The 15167-nt window shown below is 51.8% G+C and overlaps 1 protein-coding gene across 2 annotated transcripts in view; it reads left to right on the top strand.

Annotated features, from left to right (window-relative positions):
* DNMT3A (DNA methyltransferase 3 alpha) overlaps window positions 1–15167 on the top strand; it is a 64976-nt gene that overhangs the window by 6843 nt on the left and 42966 nt on the right. For both annotated transcript variants that reach the window (XM_033145250.1, XM_033145251.1), the window contains exons 2-3: window positions 2852–2959; window positions 13710–13974. In XM_033145250.1, the coding sequence (XP_033001141.1) occupies window positions 2852–2959; window positions 13710–13974 (373 nt within the window). The remainder of the gene's footprint in view (window positions 1–2851; window positions 2960–13709; window positions 13975–15167) is intronic.

Below are 15167 nucleotides of genomic sequence, written 5' to 3' on the forward strand. Positions count from 1 at the left end.
TGGTCTGATCCAGTGGCCGGGCTCTCCGGACGTCCTGATTTTCCTTCCCATTTTATGGAGGGACAAAAGGAGAGGTGGAGGTGGTGATGGAGAAGGACTCGCCTGAGGTCGTGCAGAGAGTCTCTGGCCAGAGGAGACATCAGGCCCAGTGCAGAGTTCCCCTTCCTACGCTCCCCTCTACCTTGACTGTGCGGCTGTTGGGGGGGGGGTTTAAGTTGTGAGGCTTCCTTCTCTGACCTGCGCAGCTCCAAGCTCCTCTCCGTGGCCCCAGACGATGCCTTAGGCCCCAAGACCTAAAGCTTTCAGCTGGTGAACTTTCTGTGTCAGAGTTGGAAAGGGACCCCAGCGGTCATCTAGTCCAACCCCCTTGCCAAGAGAAGAGGGGCTTTGGCGTCCCAGCTGCCCTTGCGGGCATTTTGGGCCCTTTGAATTGATACGGAAATTATGGGGGGGGGGTCACCTAAGCAAAGTCTCCGCCTGAGTAAACTCATTTGGGGTATGGAGTGATGCCCTTAAGGGGACCCATCTCTCTGCCATGATCCAGTAGGCGAGAGACCACGGACACAGGGAAATGCCTCAGCAGGTAATCTCTGGGTGTTTCAGGCTAATATCCCTCAACCAGAATCCCATTGTTCTCTCCCAGATAAGTGCTCAAGGTATCCTTGCCAATACTTAACACCAATTCACATTGGCCCAGGGCTATCTCCCTGATATTGCTCTGTTTCCCCCATATGCTAATCTTGTCTTTCCTGTTTTTCCTATATGCAAATCATGTATAACCCTTCCCCTTTTGTGAGGTAGTGATGATGTAGTGATGATGTTTCCAAATTGTATTCTGGGATATGATAGGAGTTTTAAAAGTTCTTGTAACACTGTTCTGGGTGTGCAGTTTGACTGTAACCTATTGCGCAATAAACCCTGTCTTGTCCTTGCTCCAGTGGCTGGACTTCTTTTATTTAACTCCGCAGAAACCAGTGGGCCTATCCCTAAGGGCCAGGTGGCTGGGCAGTTCCACACTTGGGATTTTTTCCATAACAGAATGTGCAGCAGAGCCAGCGTGCAGGGAACTGGGGGGGGGGGTTGAAGTTCCTCTTTGAAAGCCCCAACACTCTCTGCGCAAGCCTTCAGGCTACACCAAACTCTTCATCGGGATAGTAGGCCTTTGGAGCAAAAACCCCAAAGAGAAGCGGGGTTGGGGGGCAGTTTAGGGTGCTGGCTGTGCTTTGGCCTCTTCAGGGCGAAGTGGCAGAAGGTTGTTTTTTTCGGTTGGGGGTGTTCAGCATCTTCGTTGGGCCAAGGAAGGCTGCCTTGCAAAGTCCACAGGTGTCTTGGGCACAATTTCTCCTTCCCCTGGCAAGGATGGAAGGCAGGTGTGGGTCGGTTAGTGTCTTGGTTTCTGTTGGGGGTTGTCGCCATGCTGCAAAGTGGCTCAGCCCCTGTTCCCTTCCTGGGTGCAGCCGGGTGGGGCTCTGATGTTTGTTCAGCAGGTTTGTTCAGGGGCCACATTCATTTATACTAATCTGCACAATATATGCTCTTTAAAAAAGCACCATGTGCTGTTTTTTTTGGGGGGGGGGATGATAAATGCAATAAACCCCACCGGCTTCAGAACTATCTTTTCTCACGCGCAGTAAATAAAAACAAGCATTTCAAAATGTTCTTTCAAAAAGCAATTGAGACAGTCATTGCAGTGGTACCTCTAGCTGCGGACACGATCCGTTCCGGGGTGCCGATTGCACCCCGAAAAGTCCGCAACTAGAGCGGCACTTCTGCGCAAGCGTGGAGCGCAATAGAGCGCTTCTGCACATGTGCAAAGTGCGCAGAACGGTTCTGTGCATGCTGCGAAACCTGGAAGTATACACTTCCGGGTTTGCCGCGTTCGCAAGCCGAAAAGACGCAACATGAACCTGACGCAACACGGGGTGTGACTGTATAGCAGTGCACCAGAAAGGGCTGAGAAAAACATGATTTGATTCAAATTCCTTCATGACTAGATGATCCTTGGTGGTCCCTTCGAACTCTACAATTCTGTGATTCCATGAAAAACGTGCTGTTTGTTGGTCTCTCTAGTTGTTGCCCGTTGAATGTCTTCTTCCTCCTTTGAACTTGTGAATAGTGCAGTTTCACCATTTAGAATGTTACCTCTTAACTCTCTCTCCCCTCTCCAAAAAACAACAACACCTGGTGTGGCAGGATAAGTGCGTTCCTGTGTGCCCTTGTGCCCCTGAGCGTCACCTTGCTGATGCACAAGCTCACCTCTTTTTTCTTCTTCTTCAAAAAAAACATTTTTATTCAATTTTCTTCAAAAGTAACAAAAATAAAAACAAACAATAACAGATACAACAACAGCAAACAAAGAAAAATATACACACACAAAATATCAAATCCATAAAATGGGATTCTCTGAATCCCGTGATCCTCCCCCCCCCCCCCCGGTTTCTTAAATTTTCTTTTCAACTGCATCTCATTTCCATTGCAAATTGTTTTTTTACCTCGAATTTCCTATACTATCTCTAAAATTACAAGTGTTCTTAAAATCCTGCCAATGTATTAACCTTTTTTACAATTCTTTTGCAGATACATCATTTGAACATTTCCCGTTCTTTTTATTAAAATTTCTTGTCATCTTGTTTTCTGAACCTTCCGGTTAGTTTCGCCATTTCAGCATAGTCCTTAACTTGTTTTGCCACTCTTCTCTGGTCGGGACGGCTTCCTCTTTGCATCTTTGGGCTAACAGTATCCAGGCGGCCCGTCTAGCATACCTGAACAATTCATTGGAATCTCCGCTCCTGCCTGTGGTGACCTCTCTCTCTCTCTCTCTCTCTCTCTCTCTCTCTCTCTCTCTCTCCAGCAGGGTGAAGAGGACCCTGATGAGAACCGCGGCAAGGCGGAGAGGCCAGACGCAGGGATCCCCGCCAGGAAAGCAGGTCGTCCCGGAAGGAAGCGCAGGCAGCCAGTGGTGAGTGGGGGGGGGGCGCCAGGGGCGTAGCAAGGAAAATTGGTACCCGAGGGCAAAAAATTTTTTGTCACCCCCCCTCCCCCAGGCATGGGAAGGTCAGGTGGTACCCAGTGCGGAAAATTTCTTGCCAAGCCCCCATTGATCCCCCCTATCACAAAAATGGTTTTACGTTATTTCATATTTTCTTACAAAGGAATAATAACAAGTAATAATAATAATAATAAACTGTTATTTATATCCCGCCCTCCCCGGACAAAGTCGGGCTCAGGGTGACTAACATCAGATACATAACATTGGTATAAAATCCTAAAAACATCTCAAAATCAAATTAAAGTCTAATTAGATGGCTTTCCACAGGGTTAGGGTTGGGAACAGCAAGTGCTCCACTGAACTGAAATTTCAGCCTTCACGACATAGGAAAACAGCCAAGTGAACAGCTATTTTGGTGGAGGAGGGTCAAGATATTAACCGACATGCATGAAATTTCATATATAGCTATGTAATCGCTAGTATAGTAAGATAACACCTTCGGAGCAGGCATTTTCAAAAACAAATTTCAAAAAAAATTGTTCCTGGATAATTTGTCACCCCCTCCATTATGGAACCCGGGGTGGGGCCCCCGCCCCCCTGCTATGCCCCTGGGGGGCCCAGCAGTGGTTTGGGGGCTAAGGTGACCGGGTGACTGGGCATAGACAGACCTCTTGCGCTTGTGGGTTCCAGGCATGGTTCCCGGGGCTGGCAGAAGGCGGAAGCCTCTGTGGAGCAGGTTTTGTGTGGCTCCTTTTGGGGAAGGATCCTGCCAGTGTTTGCTGGGCACGGGACCAGGAGGTGGCATTGGCCGAGTTACACAGCAGGGGAGCTGGGCGCCTGGCACTTTGTCTCCTGGTTCTGAGGGCAGCGGAGGATCAGGGCTCCTCAGAGTAGACCCGTGGTCTCGGCTGGTGCGGAAACCAGGCCACGGAAGGAAGGAAGGAAGCACCACGTTGAGAAAGTCCCGCATTCCTGCGCGTCTCCGAGAGCTGCAGATCCACGTGTGCGCCCACAAAGCGCACCCTCTCCTGCCCTGCCCTCTCCTGCTGCAAAGCACACCCCTCCCGGCGACAGCCCTCTCTGGAAGCGTGGGTCGTGCGCAGACATGCCCGTCACCTCTGGCAAAGCGCACAAATGCTCCAGTGAATCCGCTCCTCCAGGGGATGTGGAAGGAGCGGTTTTGGGCGCCTCGCCTGCTTCTAGCGAAGGAGCTTCACGTTCTTGGCCTCGTAAACTGGAGTTCAGGAGAGGCGCCGTCTGCGAGACGCTTTCCCGTAGACACCGCCAGGCGCATGGGATTCCGCTGTTGCCCCATGGTTTCCTCGTCGGGCAAGGTTAGAAACGCCCCTTTTGACCCCCACAGTCTCCCCAGGGGAATTCCCTTTGTAAGAGGAATGGCTGGAAGACCCCCTTCTGCCCCACGAAGAAGTCCCAAGTGCTGAGATCTCTTTCGGAAGTTAGGCTGGCATCTCCGCAGGACGGAGCCTTCTCAGTGCTGGCTCCCCTGGCTGTGGAAATGGCCCTGGGGATTTCTTCTGTGCAGGAATTTCTTTGGCCAGATGGGACAGGGATTCTTCAGTTGTGGTTCCTGCCTTGCAGAGGGCTGGACTAGGCGACTCTTGGGGGCCCCTTCGAACGCTGTGCTTCTCGGTGTCTCATCTGTTTGCAGCAGAGTGTTCCCTGGGGCCAAATCTATCCAGCTCGGCGTCCTGCATTAAATCGGCGTTTGCTTTGCATGTGCTTTTAACTGAAATGCGCTTGACGTTGACTGCTCCTTCTCGGTTTCATTGCGGTTCTTGATAGCTTGTGTTGTCGCCTGCCTGCCGTTCATTGTTTGATTTCCCATATTGATTTTGTGTGTGTGTGTGTGTGTGTGTGTGAAACCACGCCTGTGTTTTAGTCTCTGTATGTTGCTTTCCAAATTGCAAGGAGTTGGTTGACTTGGGCCAGGGGCCATTGAAGGAGAGGGGAGAAGCGTGGCACTGGGTCAGTCACATTTGTCCCCACTACAGAGCATTGGCCTTCAGTTTGAATGGGTTAATAGCGTCGTGGGGGGGGGGACAGTAGACGCTGTGAGTTCTTGTCCCTCCCCAGGTCGGCTGGTTTCTTCATCATTTGCTTTTGCTCACTTGTTGGAACTGTTTTGGAAATGTGTGACCTGGTTTTTTAAAAAAAAACCTACCTGGCTAAATGGGGAAAGGATGGATATGCTAAGGATGGGATTTTTTTCCTGTTTAAACAAACATTTTATTTCTTTCTTTTTTAAAAAACATCTTTATTGAAAATTCAACAAGTACATAATTATATGTGCACTAAACATGGTGAGAATAAATAAAAGAGAGAAGAAGAAAGAGAAGCAGAACCCGTGTAGAAAGAAGGGGAAATAAAGCCGGGAGGGAGAAAAACTCAAAACTGTATAATTTACAGAGTTGTTATTGTACTTCACCGGATCTTAAGCTATTACAGTATTTGTAAGAATGGATTCCAAATATCATTGAATTTGTCCATGGCAAACCTGCGTTTATTTGCAAGTTGTTCATATGTGGCGAGTTTGTAGAAGTCTTCCACCCAGTCGGAGAAGGGGGTCGCCCACCGCCTTTTTATTTTCCCAGTTCATCAGCATCAGTCTTTTTGCTGTGGTAAAGGCACAGAGAGACCACTCACATTGTCCTTTTGTAAGGTGTCATGTGTTGCCTATATACAGTAATTCAAGAGGATGTTTTGCTCTGTAAATGTAAGGTTGTTCCGTATGGTTCTCTGTGCGTAGTTTCAGTTACCTTCTGCCAAAAACCTTTCAATATGGGACAATGAAAAAACATACGTTTTAGAGAAGGATTATCTCTATTGCATCTCCAACAGTTAGATACCATAAAAGCCTTCTTAAAAAACAAACGTAATGGGGTCCAGTATATTCTAAATATTATTTTTTGTTGCATAATTTAAGGTCCGGAGACGCCCTTGTGATAGCAGTTAAAACAGTTCCCCACCGTGTGGTCGAAACTGAGATCTCTAGTTCTTTATTCCAATCCTCCCTCAATACCTGTACAGTATATGGGTGGATTCTTCCCTTAGTGGACGGAAAGAGGCTGTCAAACAGGATGAGCCTTTGGACAGAGGAAGGGTCTCCCTCCGGGGGGGGGGGGGACTCTCCTTCCTTGGAGGTTTCTAAGCAGAGGTTGGGTGGCCATCTGTCCTGGGTGCTCCAGCTGAGATTCCTGCATCTCAGGGGGTTGGACTGGATGACCCTGGGGTGTCCCTCTCAGCTCTGCAGTTCTCTGGTTCCCTTTCTCTTGTGCTGCCTATGGGAGATCCTTCGCTGTTTCTCCCTTGTGGGGTCTCTGCTTTGGGTCCTGCGAAACACCCTAGACCAGGCATCTCCAAACTCGGCCCTCCAGAAATTTTGGGACTACAATTCCCATCATCCCTGACCACTGGTCCTGTTAGCTAGAGATGATGGGAGTTGTAGTCCCAAAACATCTGGAGGGCCGAGTTTGGGGGTGCCTGTTCTAGACCTTTCTTGGGGGGTGGGGGAGGCCTAGGCCCTGGTTAAGCACCCAGAACAGGTGGGGTGCCCAGCCGCTCGTCCTGCCCCTCGGGGCGGGATCTCCTTGTTCTGGGAGCCCCTGATCCACCTGAGCACTGTGGGGGTGGCATGGGAACACCTCTTCCTCCTCCTGGCTGTGGGGCTCCTTCCTTGCCCCCCCCTTCAGCTCTGCCCCCTTGCCTTGTGGAGCTGCAACCTGATTCTTGGCTGCGTCTGATGCCAGGGCAAGCGAGGAGCAGGGTTGGCCCCTGGCCACACGCCTGGGAAGGGCCGTTCCCCCAGCGCTGCTGCCTGCTTCCTGAAATTGGATCGGGCCAGGCAGGGCGAGGGGTCTGCCCGGGGCAGGAGGCAGGCAGGCAGGCCGGCCAGGTTGCTTGGAGGGCTGTTGGGTGGTGGCCAGGCTGTTGTCTCCCTGCTGCCAAAGTCGGGGCCCAGCAACAGAATGGTTGCAGCTGCTCGGCTGCCTCCCCAAAATCCTTGTGGAGTTAAAGGGCCAGCGCTCCCTGCTGCGGGTGATGGGGGGGGGAGGCCAGGAGTGGGGTGTGCATGCTCAGCCCCCTCTGTGGAGTTGGCCTGCCTTGCCCCACATTCTTGTATAAAACAGCCAGACGCAGCCCGAGGTTGGGGCGTGTGCTTGTGGCTTTGTGCGTGTGGAATTTTATTTTACAGCCTTTATAAATGCCAAGGAGCTCAAGGTGGTTCCCCCTTCCTCATTTACTCTCCGTGCAACAACCTGCCTGTGAGGTAGGCCTTCAAGCAGCGGCTGGCCCAAGGTCACAGCCCGTGAGCTGCACAGAGGGCACTTCGACCCTGGTCTCTCCCAGGGACTAAACCCCCACAAGAACCCAGAAACCCCTCTTTGAATTATCAAATTTCGGGTGGTCTCCGACAAAAAATTACACATCACCTGGGAAGACAGGCAAACTAATGCCAGTGTACCGGAAGAAGCAAAGATCACGAGTGTCGAAGCAAGGATTCTTCAACATCAACTTCGTTGGGCTGGTCATGTTGTGAGGATTATCGTCTTCTGAAGCAGCTATTTGAAAATGGAAAGCATAACGCTGGTGGTCAACAAAAGAGCTTTAAAGACTTTCTCAAGGGAATTTTTTTTTTTTTTTATAAGAATTTATTGACATTTTTCTTATTACAACAAAAACCCACACCCACACCAACATTAAAAAAGAAAATACAAATCACTTACTCACTAAAACAAACACAAACATTGCCAAGTTTTCTCCTTCTTCCTTAAGCTTCTTCTCAGAAAAAAAAAAAATTTCTATTTCCATATCTTGACACGACTTCCCCTGCCTTTTCACCATTGGTTTTACATCCAATCTATTTTTCTTAACCCCTTCTTTTAAAAATTAAACATACTTTTATATATAAAATGCAAAAATCATCTTACTTAACATGATCTACTATTCATCTTAAACTAGTCTTCTTGGTATTACCCCCATATGATCATACCTCATCCTAAATCCTCATCCATTATTCTTATCTTATTCTTAAACATTCTCAAGGGAAATTTTAAAAAATGTAGTATAAACACCGACAACTGGGAAACACTGGCCTGCGAGCGCTCCAGTTGGAGAACAGCCTTGACCAAAGGCGTCCTTCCATACTGTATCCCAGTGTGTTGCGCTGGTTTGACAGCCACGGACAGGAAGTCCCTACGGAGGGTGGTGGACACAGCACATGATATCATGGGCTGTCCCCTGAGGTCACTAGATGACATCGCAGGGGAGCGAGGGAAATTCTCAGGGACGAGACACACCCCGGCCAGCACCTCTTCAATCTCCTACCTTTGGGCAGGAGATACAGAATTATAGTCAGTCGCACCAACAGGTTAAAGAACAGTTTTTATCTGTGGGCTGTTGGGCTGCTGAATGGAAATAAAATAGTGGTCCAATTGACTTCCGACAAGCACACAGAGTGCGGACAAGACTGAGTGTATTGGGGGGGGGGCTCCTTTAATTTCACTGCACACAGGTGGTGTAGGGACAATAAAGGTTTATTATTGTTTATTATTATCCTGGGCTTTGAAGAAACTCGAACTCAGGGCGCAAGGGAGAAACGTGCTAAGAGGAAGGCACGCTTGGCAAACCCTCACTGGGATCAACTCCCGCCCGGATACCAATGTCCCCACTGTGGAAGGGTGTGTGGATCCAGAATTGGCCTCCGCAGTCACTTACGGACTCCCTCTTAAGACCGTGTTTATGGAGGACAGTCTTCCTCAGCTAGTGAGTGGTCGCCAAAGAATAAGAAGGAGGATGTGATGTATGTTAAACTGCCCCTTAGATTGGGCTGTGTTTGCTTCCAGTGGCTGCTGGGGGTGGGGGGCCCAGATGGGATCCTGCTCTGCTGTGGTCTCCCTGCGTGACACCCCTGTCTCCCTTCACTTCCCCACCTGTGAAATGGGAACAGGGAGGAGCTTCCTCAACTGTGTTGGGGGCGGTAGTCTCCGGCAGGCTTTTTGCAGCACAAACCAGACCAGCAAACTCTGCCCCCTGCCTCACCCAAGTGTGGGTCCCCCCTCCATTTCTGCTTCTGCTTCTCGTGAGAGGAGGGGGAAACCCCCCTGGTGCTCCCCCATGCGGAGAGCACTTTCCGAAATGGCGCCTGCCTCCTCCGTGCTTCCTTGCCACAGCAATACGAAGTTGCGCAGCCGCTGCTGCCGCCTGCTCTGCTTTGCGTGCGCTGAATTTGCAGAAGGTCCTGCGCATGGGTCACATCCCTCCTGGTGCTCAGCCTGCGCAAAGCAAGGAGGCAGCTCTGTGGGGTCAGTTCCTGGGCAGAGCCGAAAGGGGAAGGAAGGACGAGTTGTGGGCCACAAGGACGTGATTTACAGCTGCGGAGGGTTGTGACTGTTCACCATCACGATATGGGAGAGTTGTGGGTCCCTTGTGTCGGCTTGGATTTCTCCCTGCTCTGTCCCTTGCGGAAGAGCCGGCCCCACTTTGCATGCCGCTCTGTGTGGGTGGGTCGAGGGTGCTATTTTGGGAGAGCCGGTTCTTTGCGAGGAGGAGGAGGAGGAGGAAGACGTAGGCCAGGGTGCCTGAGGCCTCCAGGAAGCAGGAGGAAGCCCTTGTTCCCGGCTGCCGCCTCGTGTCGCTGCCCCCTGGCCCAGTCCCTCCCTCTGCGGCTCCGTGGGGCGGGCAGACTGCTTCTGTGGGGCTGGGTCACCACAGAGGCCCACCTGCTCCAACCAGATGCTTCTCACCCCTTCCTCACTGCATTATTCCTGGCGGTTGCCATTTTTAAAACTTGCCATTTCTGAATGGCTCTCTCTCTGACCCTTACGACGACTTTGCAAGGTAGGCCAGTGTTCTCTGTATTGCGCAGGGCTGGTTGTGGGGTTTGGGGTTCCCAGCTCAGCTGCTTGTGCCCCGTTGATTCTGTGGTTGGCATTTGGGTGAAGGGCCTGCCTTAGTTCTTGGATAGTTGGGACAGCCAACTCATTGAAAGCCTGCTTTCGGTTTGCTGGGTCTTAAGATGGGCTGCTCCTAGAATTGTAGAGTTGGAAGGGACCCCGAGGGTCATCTAGTCCAACCCCCTGCCATGCACCCCTGACAGATGACCGTGTTAAAAAAATTCCAATGAAGGAAAGTTCACCACCCTCAATAGTAGCTTGTTGGCTGGTGCCTCACAGAGGTGGCAAAATTCACGTTGCGGGGGCTAGTAACTGGGTCTGTTGTTGTAGCAACTGTCAGTGCCCCCTAGTTCTGCTGGGAAGCCTGTTCTGTTGTGGCTGGATCCGGCTCGTCCAGTGAGCAAGATTGAGGACAAGGCTCGGAGGTGGCGCCGCTGTTGATGCTGCCCCCCAATAAAAAAAGTCTGCTATGATACTCACCTTCTGCTTGCCTCGTGTCGCCCTAGGAGAGTGGGAAGAAAGAGAGAGAGAGAGACTGCTGTTTTGTACCTCTGGATTAACCTGACCCCGTGTGTGTGTGTGTGTGTGTGTGTGTGTGTGTGTGTGTGTAATGCTCTGTGTATGCAATGATGCAATGACAATCTTGAGTTGCTGTTGCCAGGCAATTCCACTTTTGGGGTGCCCTGTTCCCTCAAACGACTACTTTCAGCCAAATGCAGAGGGCAGGATTCCTTCCCCCCCCCCCCCGCCCCCTGCTTTTTGCCCTGGAAAGCTGCCTTTTGGCTGGGGAGGCAGGATGCTCACAGGGGAGGAGGGAATGCCTCCCTCTGTTGCCAAGGCAACCAGGCTGATGAGGATGGGGGGGTGATGCTCATGGTCCTTGCCTTTCCTTCCTGGTGGCCAATGGAGCCTCCAGTGCAGCAACAGGAAGCTGGGAGCTGCCAACCTTGTTGCCTTGGCAACAGGCATCCCTTCGTCTCCCTCTTTTGTTTGCCCGCAGTGGTGTTGCCTTGTGGCCCACTCCTTCATGGTGTGGCCCCTGAATGGCTTGAATGGGGGGGGGGGAGAGAGAGAGAAACTAGTACCTGGAATAAAAAAAACCTGGTACCCAGAGTTGTGTGTCTGCCTGAGGAGCCCTTCCCAAAAAGCCACAATGGCGTTGCCCTGCATGCGTGATCAAAATCCCAGTAGTTTCTGGAAGCCACAGACAGGGCCGTCTCGTCCATAGGGGCTGGTGGTGCGGTGCGCCAGGGCGCCGTGCCCCCCAGGGGCACCCCCGCGAGCCCGCCGGCATACCGGCCGCCCCCTCCCCAACCCGCCCCTGCCCCCACGAGCGGCCAAGCGGGTTCCAAGCCGGCTGCCCTCACCTCCCGGAGCCCCAGCTGGAGCGCTGGAAGGGCGCGCAAAACCCTGTGCCGCTCTAGCGCCACGACCCTCACCCCCCGCTCACCCACCCACCCCCCTCCCAAGGGGCAGCCAGCGCAGGAGGGAGGTGGGCGGAGAGGCGGCACGCCGGGGGCGCCGTGGGATCGCCGTGCCACGGCGGCCGATCCCTCTAAGACGGCCCTGGCCACAGGAGAGCAGAGTTTTGCTCTTGTGCTCGAATCCTGCTTGCAGGTTTCCCCAAATGGGCACCTGGTTGGCCCCTGCGAGAACAGGATGCTGGGCCAGGTGGGCCGCCCCTGGCCTGAAAACAGCAGACTCCCCTTGGGATGTCCGGCTGTGCCACTCAGACCAGCCTTGCCCGTCTTTGGGTCCCTCCCGGAAGGCCCTTTGAAGCACCCTCTGCCCCAGTGCAGAAGCCCATTTGGCGCTGGGGGTTGGGGCAGAGGCTTTGGCCGGACCAAATGGCTTATTGCCTCGTAAGGTCAGCCCACTTGGAATCAAAGGGAAGTGAATTTAAGAGCAGGAGGCAAATGGCCATGGATGAAAAGGTGTCAAAGGGCCCCCCCCCAAGAACATTGCCTGTTAACATGTTCCTTTCCTGTCTCACTTGGGTGCTAGTGGGGGGGGGCGCTGTGGGCCAGCCAAAGGGGCGCCCCATCCTTTTCTCTGCTCCCCGTCAGCATCTCTGCACTTGCAATGGAACCAGTGAGGCAAGGCCTGTAAATCCCGATCCGTTTCTTCAAGGGGGTGCAAACTGGGGGAGAGGGAGAAAAGGAGGCAGGAAAGAGGAGGGGGGAGATTCTTCTTACCTGAAAACATATAGGTTTGGGACAAGCGGCAAGTGTGCTCTTCGGAGGAGAGGACTCCTTGAGAGCTGCTTGCTGTGGGCTTCTGTCCCGAACCCAAAGAGATCTCCTCTCCCTCTCCATCCTCTTCTCACAACAGACCTGTGAGGGAGTTGGGCGGATGAGAAACGGGGACTGGCCCCAGATCGTCCGGTGAGCTTCCTGGCGGAGTCGGGATTTGAACCCTGCTCTCCCAGGCCCTGGCCCACCCTTGTGATGGCCACACCACACTGGGGGGTGGGGTGGGTTAAGGACATCTTCTCGAGCGTCCTCTTCCCTGCAGGTGCTTGTGGGAAACTGGCCTCGGTCCAGTATACCTGAAGGAGCGTCTCCACCCCCCATCGTTCTGCCCGGACACTGAGGTCCAGTGCTGAGGGCCTTCTGGCAGTTCCCTCACTGCGAGAAGCCAAGTTACAGGGAACCAGGCAGAGGGCCTTCTCGGTGGTGGCGCCCGCCCTGTGGAAAGCCCTCATACCAGGTGTCAAAGAGAAAAACATCTACCAGACTTTCAGAAGACATCTGAAGGCAGCCCTGTTTAGGGAAGCTTTTAATGTTTAATAGATTATTGCATTTTAATATTCTGCTGGAAGCTGCCCAGAGTGGCTGGGGAAACCCAGCCAGATGGGCGGGGTATAAATTATTATTATTATTATTATTATTATTATTATTATTATTATTATTATTATTTTGTGTCTGTGTGTACAAATGCTCCCCAAACATCTTTGACCAGCGGCCTCAGCCACTTCGGAAGGTGCCGGACTCACCTTCATTTGAGTTTTTTAACCAGATGGGGATTCTTTAGTTGCGGTTCCTGCCTTGCAGGGGGTTGGACTCAATGGCCCGGGGGGGGGGGGTCTACCCTGTAATTCTCTGATTCTGCAGCTGATCCCTGCAAATGCCCCCATTCCCCCATGCGCAGTGATGGCTCAGCCGAATAGCCCTTGTCTCTCCCGGAAATCTCTGGGCTGCATTTGTTTTAGGGTTAGGCAGAAAACATCATAAATGTTTAAAGAAGATTGGAAAACGTTTACGGAATATATGGGGGGGGGGAATTGTGCACACCTGAAAACGTGGGCAGCATTAAGATAAATTCAACAGTGTAAATAAGTTTTGATGGGTGCAATAATGAAATACTGAATGGTTTAGTTTTTGTAAAAGATGCAGGGAGTAATGATATGCAAAATGAACCATGGAAAGAGAAGAAGGGAAGTCATATTTTAAGAATGTTTAAATGAGTATTTTAAATTGTAAAACAGAAAAATTAACAAAAAATTGTGTGTGTGTGTATTTGTGTGTATGAAAACATCATACACCTGAAGTGCATTTTTTTTTTTTAAAAAATGAAATGTGTCTTCTTTGAGAATTCTCACCTACACCGACTTGCAACTTCTCTGGTCCCAGTTTGCCTGAAGTTGGCTCCCCCTCCTTCCCTCCCTCCCTCCCTCCCAGCTGTCAGTCAAGGGTCATTGCTTTGCTTGTGGCTTCCTGGATGATGCCCCTCCCTGCCCCAAGACCCCTCCCGCGATCCGGAGGGTGCGAAGAGTCTCACGCCCTCTCCCCGCTTTTGTCTTCCAGGTGGAGAGCGCAGAAGCCCCCAAAGACACAGCCTCAGCACCCAAGTGCCCCCCGCCTGCCCACAACACCAGCCCCGTGGAGCAAGTGCCCAATGGAGATGTCGGGATGGGGAGCCCCGAGAACAGCAGCACCGCCACAGACCTGAAGGGCCGGCAGCCCAGCGAGGACGAGGCCAGCAGCCTCCCGGATGGGGAGGTGGGGGGGCGGGCCTTGGAGAACGGCCGCTGCACCCCAAAGGACAGCCCCGACCCGCCTGCCAGCGAAGGTGAGCTGGGGACATAGGAAGGGTCTTGGGTTGGGGGGGCACTCGCCACTCTGCAAGCGAGGGGCAGAGGGGGACCAGTCAGTGTGGTGGGGAGGCGGAAATGAGGCTCAGCCAAGGGGTCCCTTAGCTTTAAGGAACCTCCCAGTTCTTAGGGCCAGCCGGGAAGCCCCCTTTCCACATTCAGTCCAAACATTACATTTCTTCTCGAAGGAAACAGTGCTGCAACCTTGCAAACGAATCCGTCTGTGGGCAGGGCTGATTGGCTAGCACCGGTGACATCTCCAATATCCCTCAGCTCCTGGAGCAGTTTTGCAATTACCCATATTTTTTGCTCCATAAGATGCACTTTTTTCCTCCTAAAAAGTAAGGGGAAATATCTGTGCGTCTTATGGGGGGAATGGTGGTCCCTGGAGCTAAATTGCCCAGGGGCCAAAAGCAGATTGTGCTTTTTATTTTACAAAGAGAAAAGAGGGTGTTGAAAGGAAGAGATCAGCAAGGGATCGGGAGAGAGATAAGAGTCCCGGCTCCCTTTCAGCCCCGCCCTCCTTTGTTGAATGTGCTGCAGAGGGAGGTTGTTTGTTTCCCCAGGACATGTGACTGGCTGATTAGATTATCTGTCTGGAAACAGTAGAAACTGCTCCCTTTCCTTAAGATTTTTCTGAAATGTGAGTTGAATCCCATAAAAAAGCTGCAAAACATTTAGCTGATCCTCAAAAAAACAAGGCTTTTCCGTTTGCAAAAAAGCTGCAAAACTTTTAGCAGATCCTAAAAAAAACCAGGGCTTTTCCCTTTGCAAAAAAGCTGCAAAACTTTTAGCTGATCCTCAAAAAAACAGGGCTTTTAGAGGAGGAAAACCAGAAAAATATTTTCTCCTTGTTTCCTCCTCTAAAAATGAGGTGCGCCCTATGGTCCAGTGCGTCCTATGGAGCGAAAAATACGGTGCTGTATAGCCCCCCTCCCCCAGCATCCTTTACTGTAAGGCACAGAATGAACATGCATGTGCTTTAAGAAATCACCTTTATAACGATGAGGCACCCGAGAGGGCCAGGCCTGATGCTGCAGGTGGCATTCGATTAACTGGAGTGTGCATCTGTTTCTCGTATGCAGAAGCTGGGTTTGCTCTGCTGCCCCTTTTGGGAGTCCCTTGAAGGCTGTGCCCGCTTTGCTTCTCAGCTGCTCAGAGCAAGGAGGGA

Source organism: Lacerta agilis, chromosome 3 (genome assembly GCF_009819535.1).
Source record: "Lacerta agilis isolate rLacAgi1 chromosome 3, rLacAgi1.pri, whole genome shotgun sequence".
Classification (NCBI taxonomy): domain Eukaryota; kingdom Metazoa; phylum Chordata; class Lepidosauria; order Squamata; family Lacertidae; genus Lacerta; species Lacerta agilis.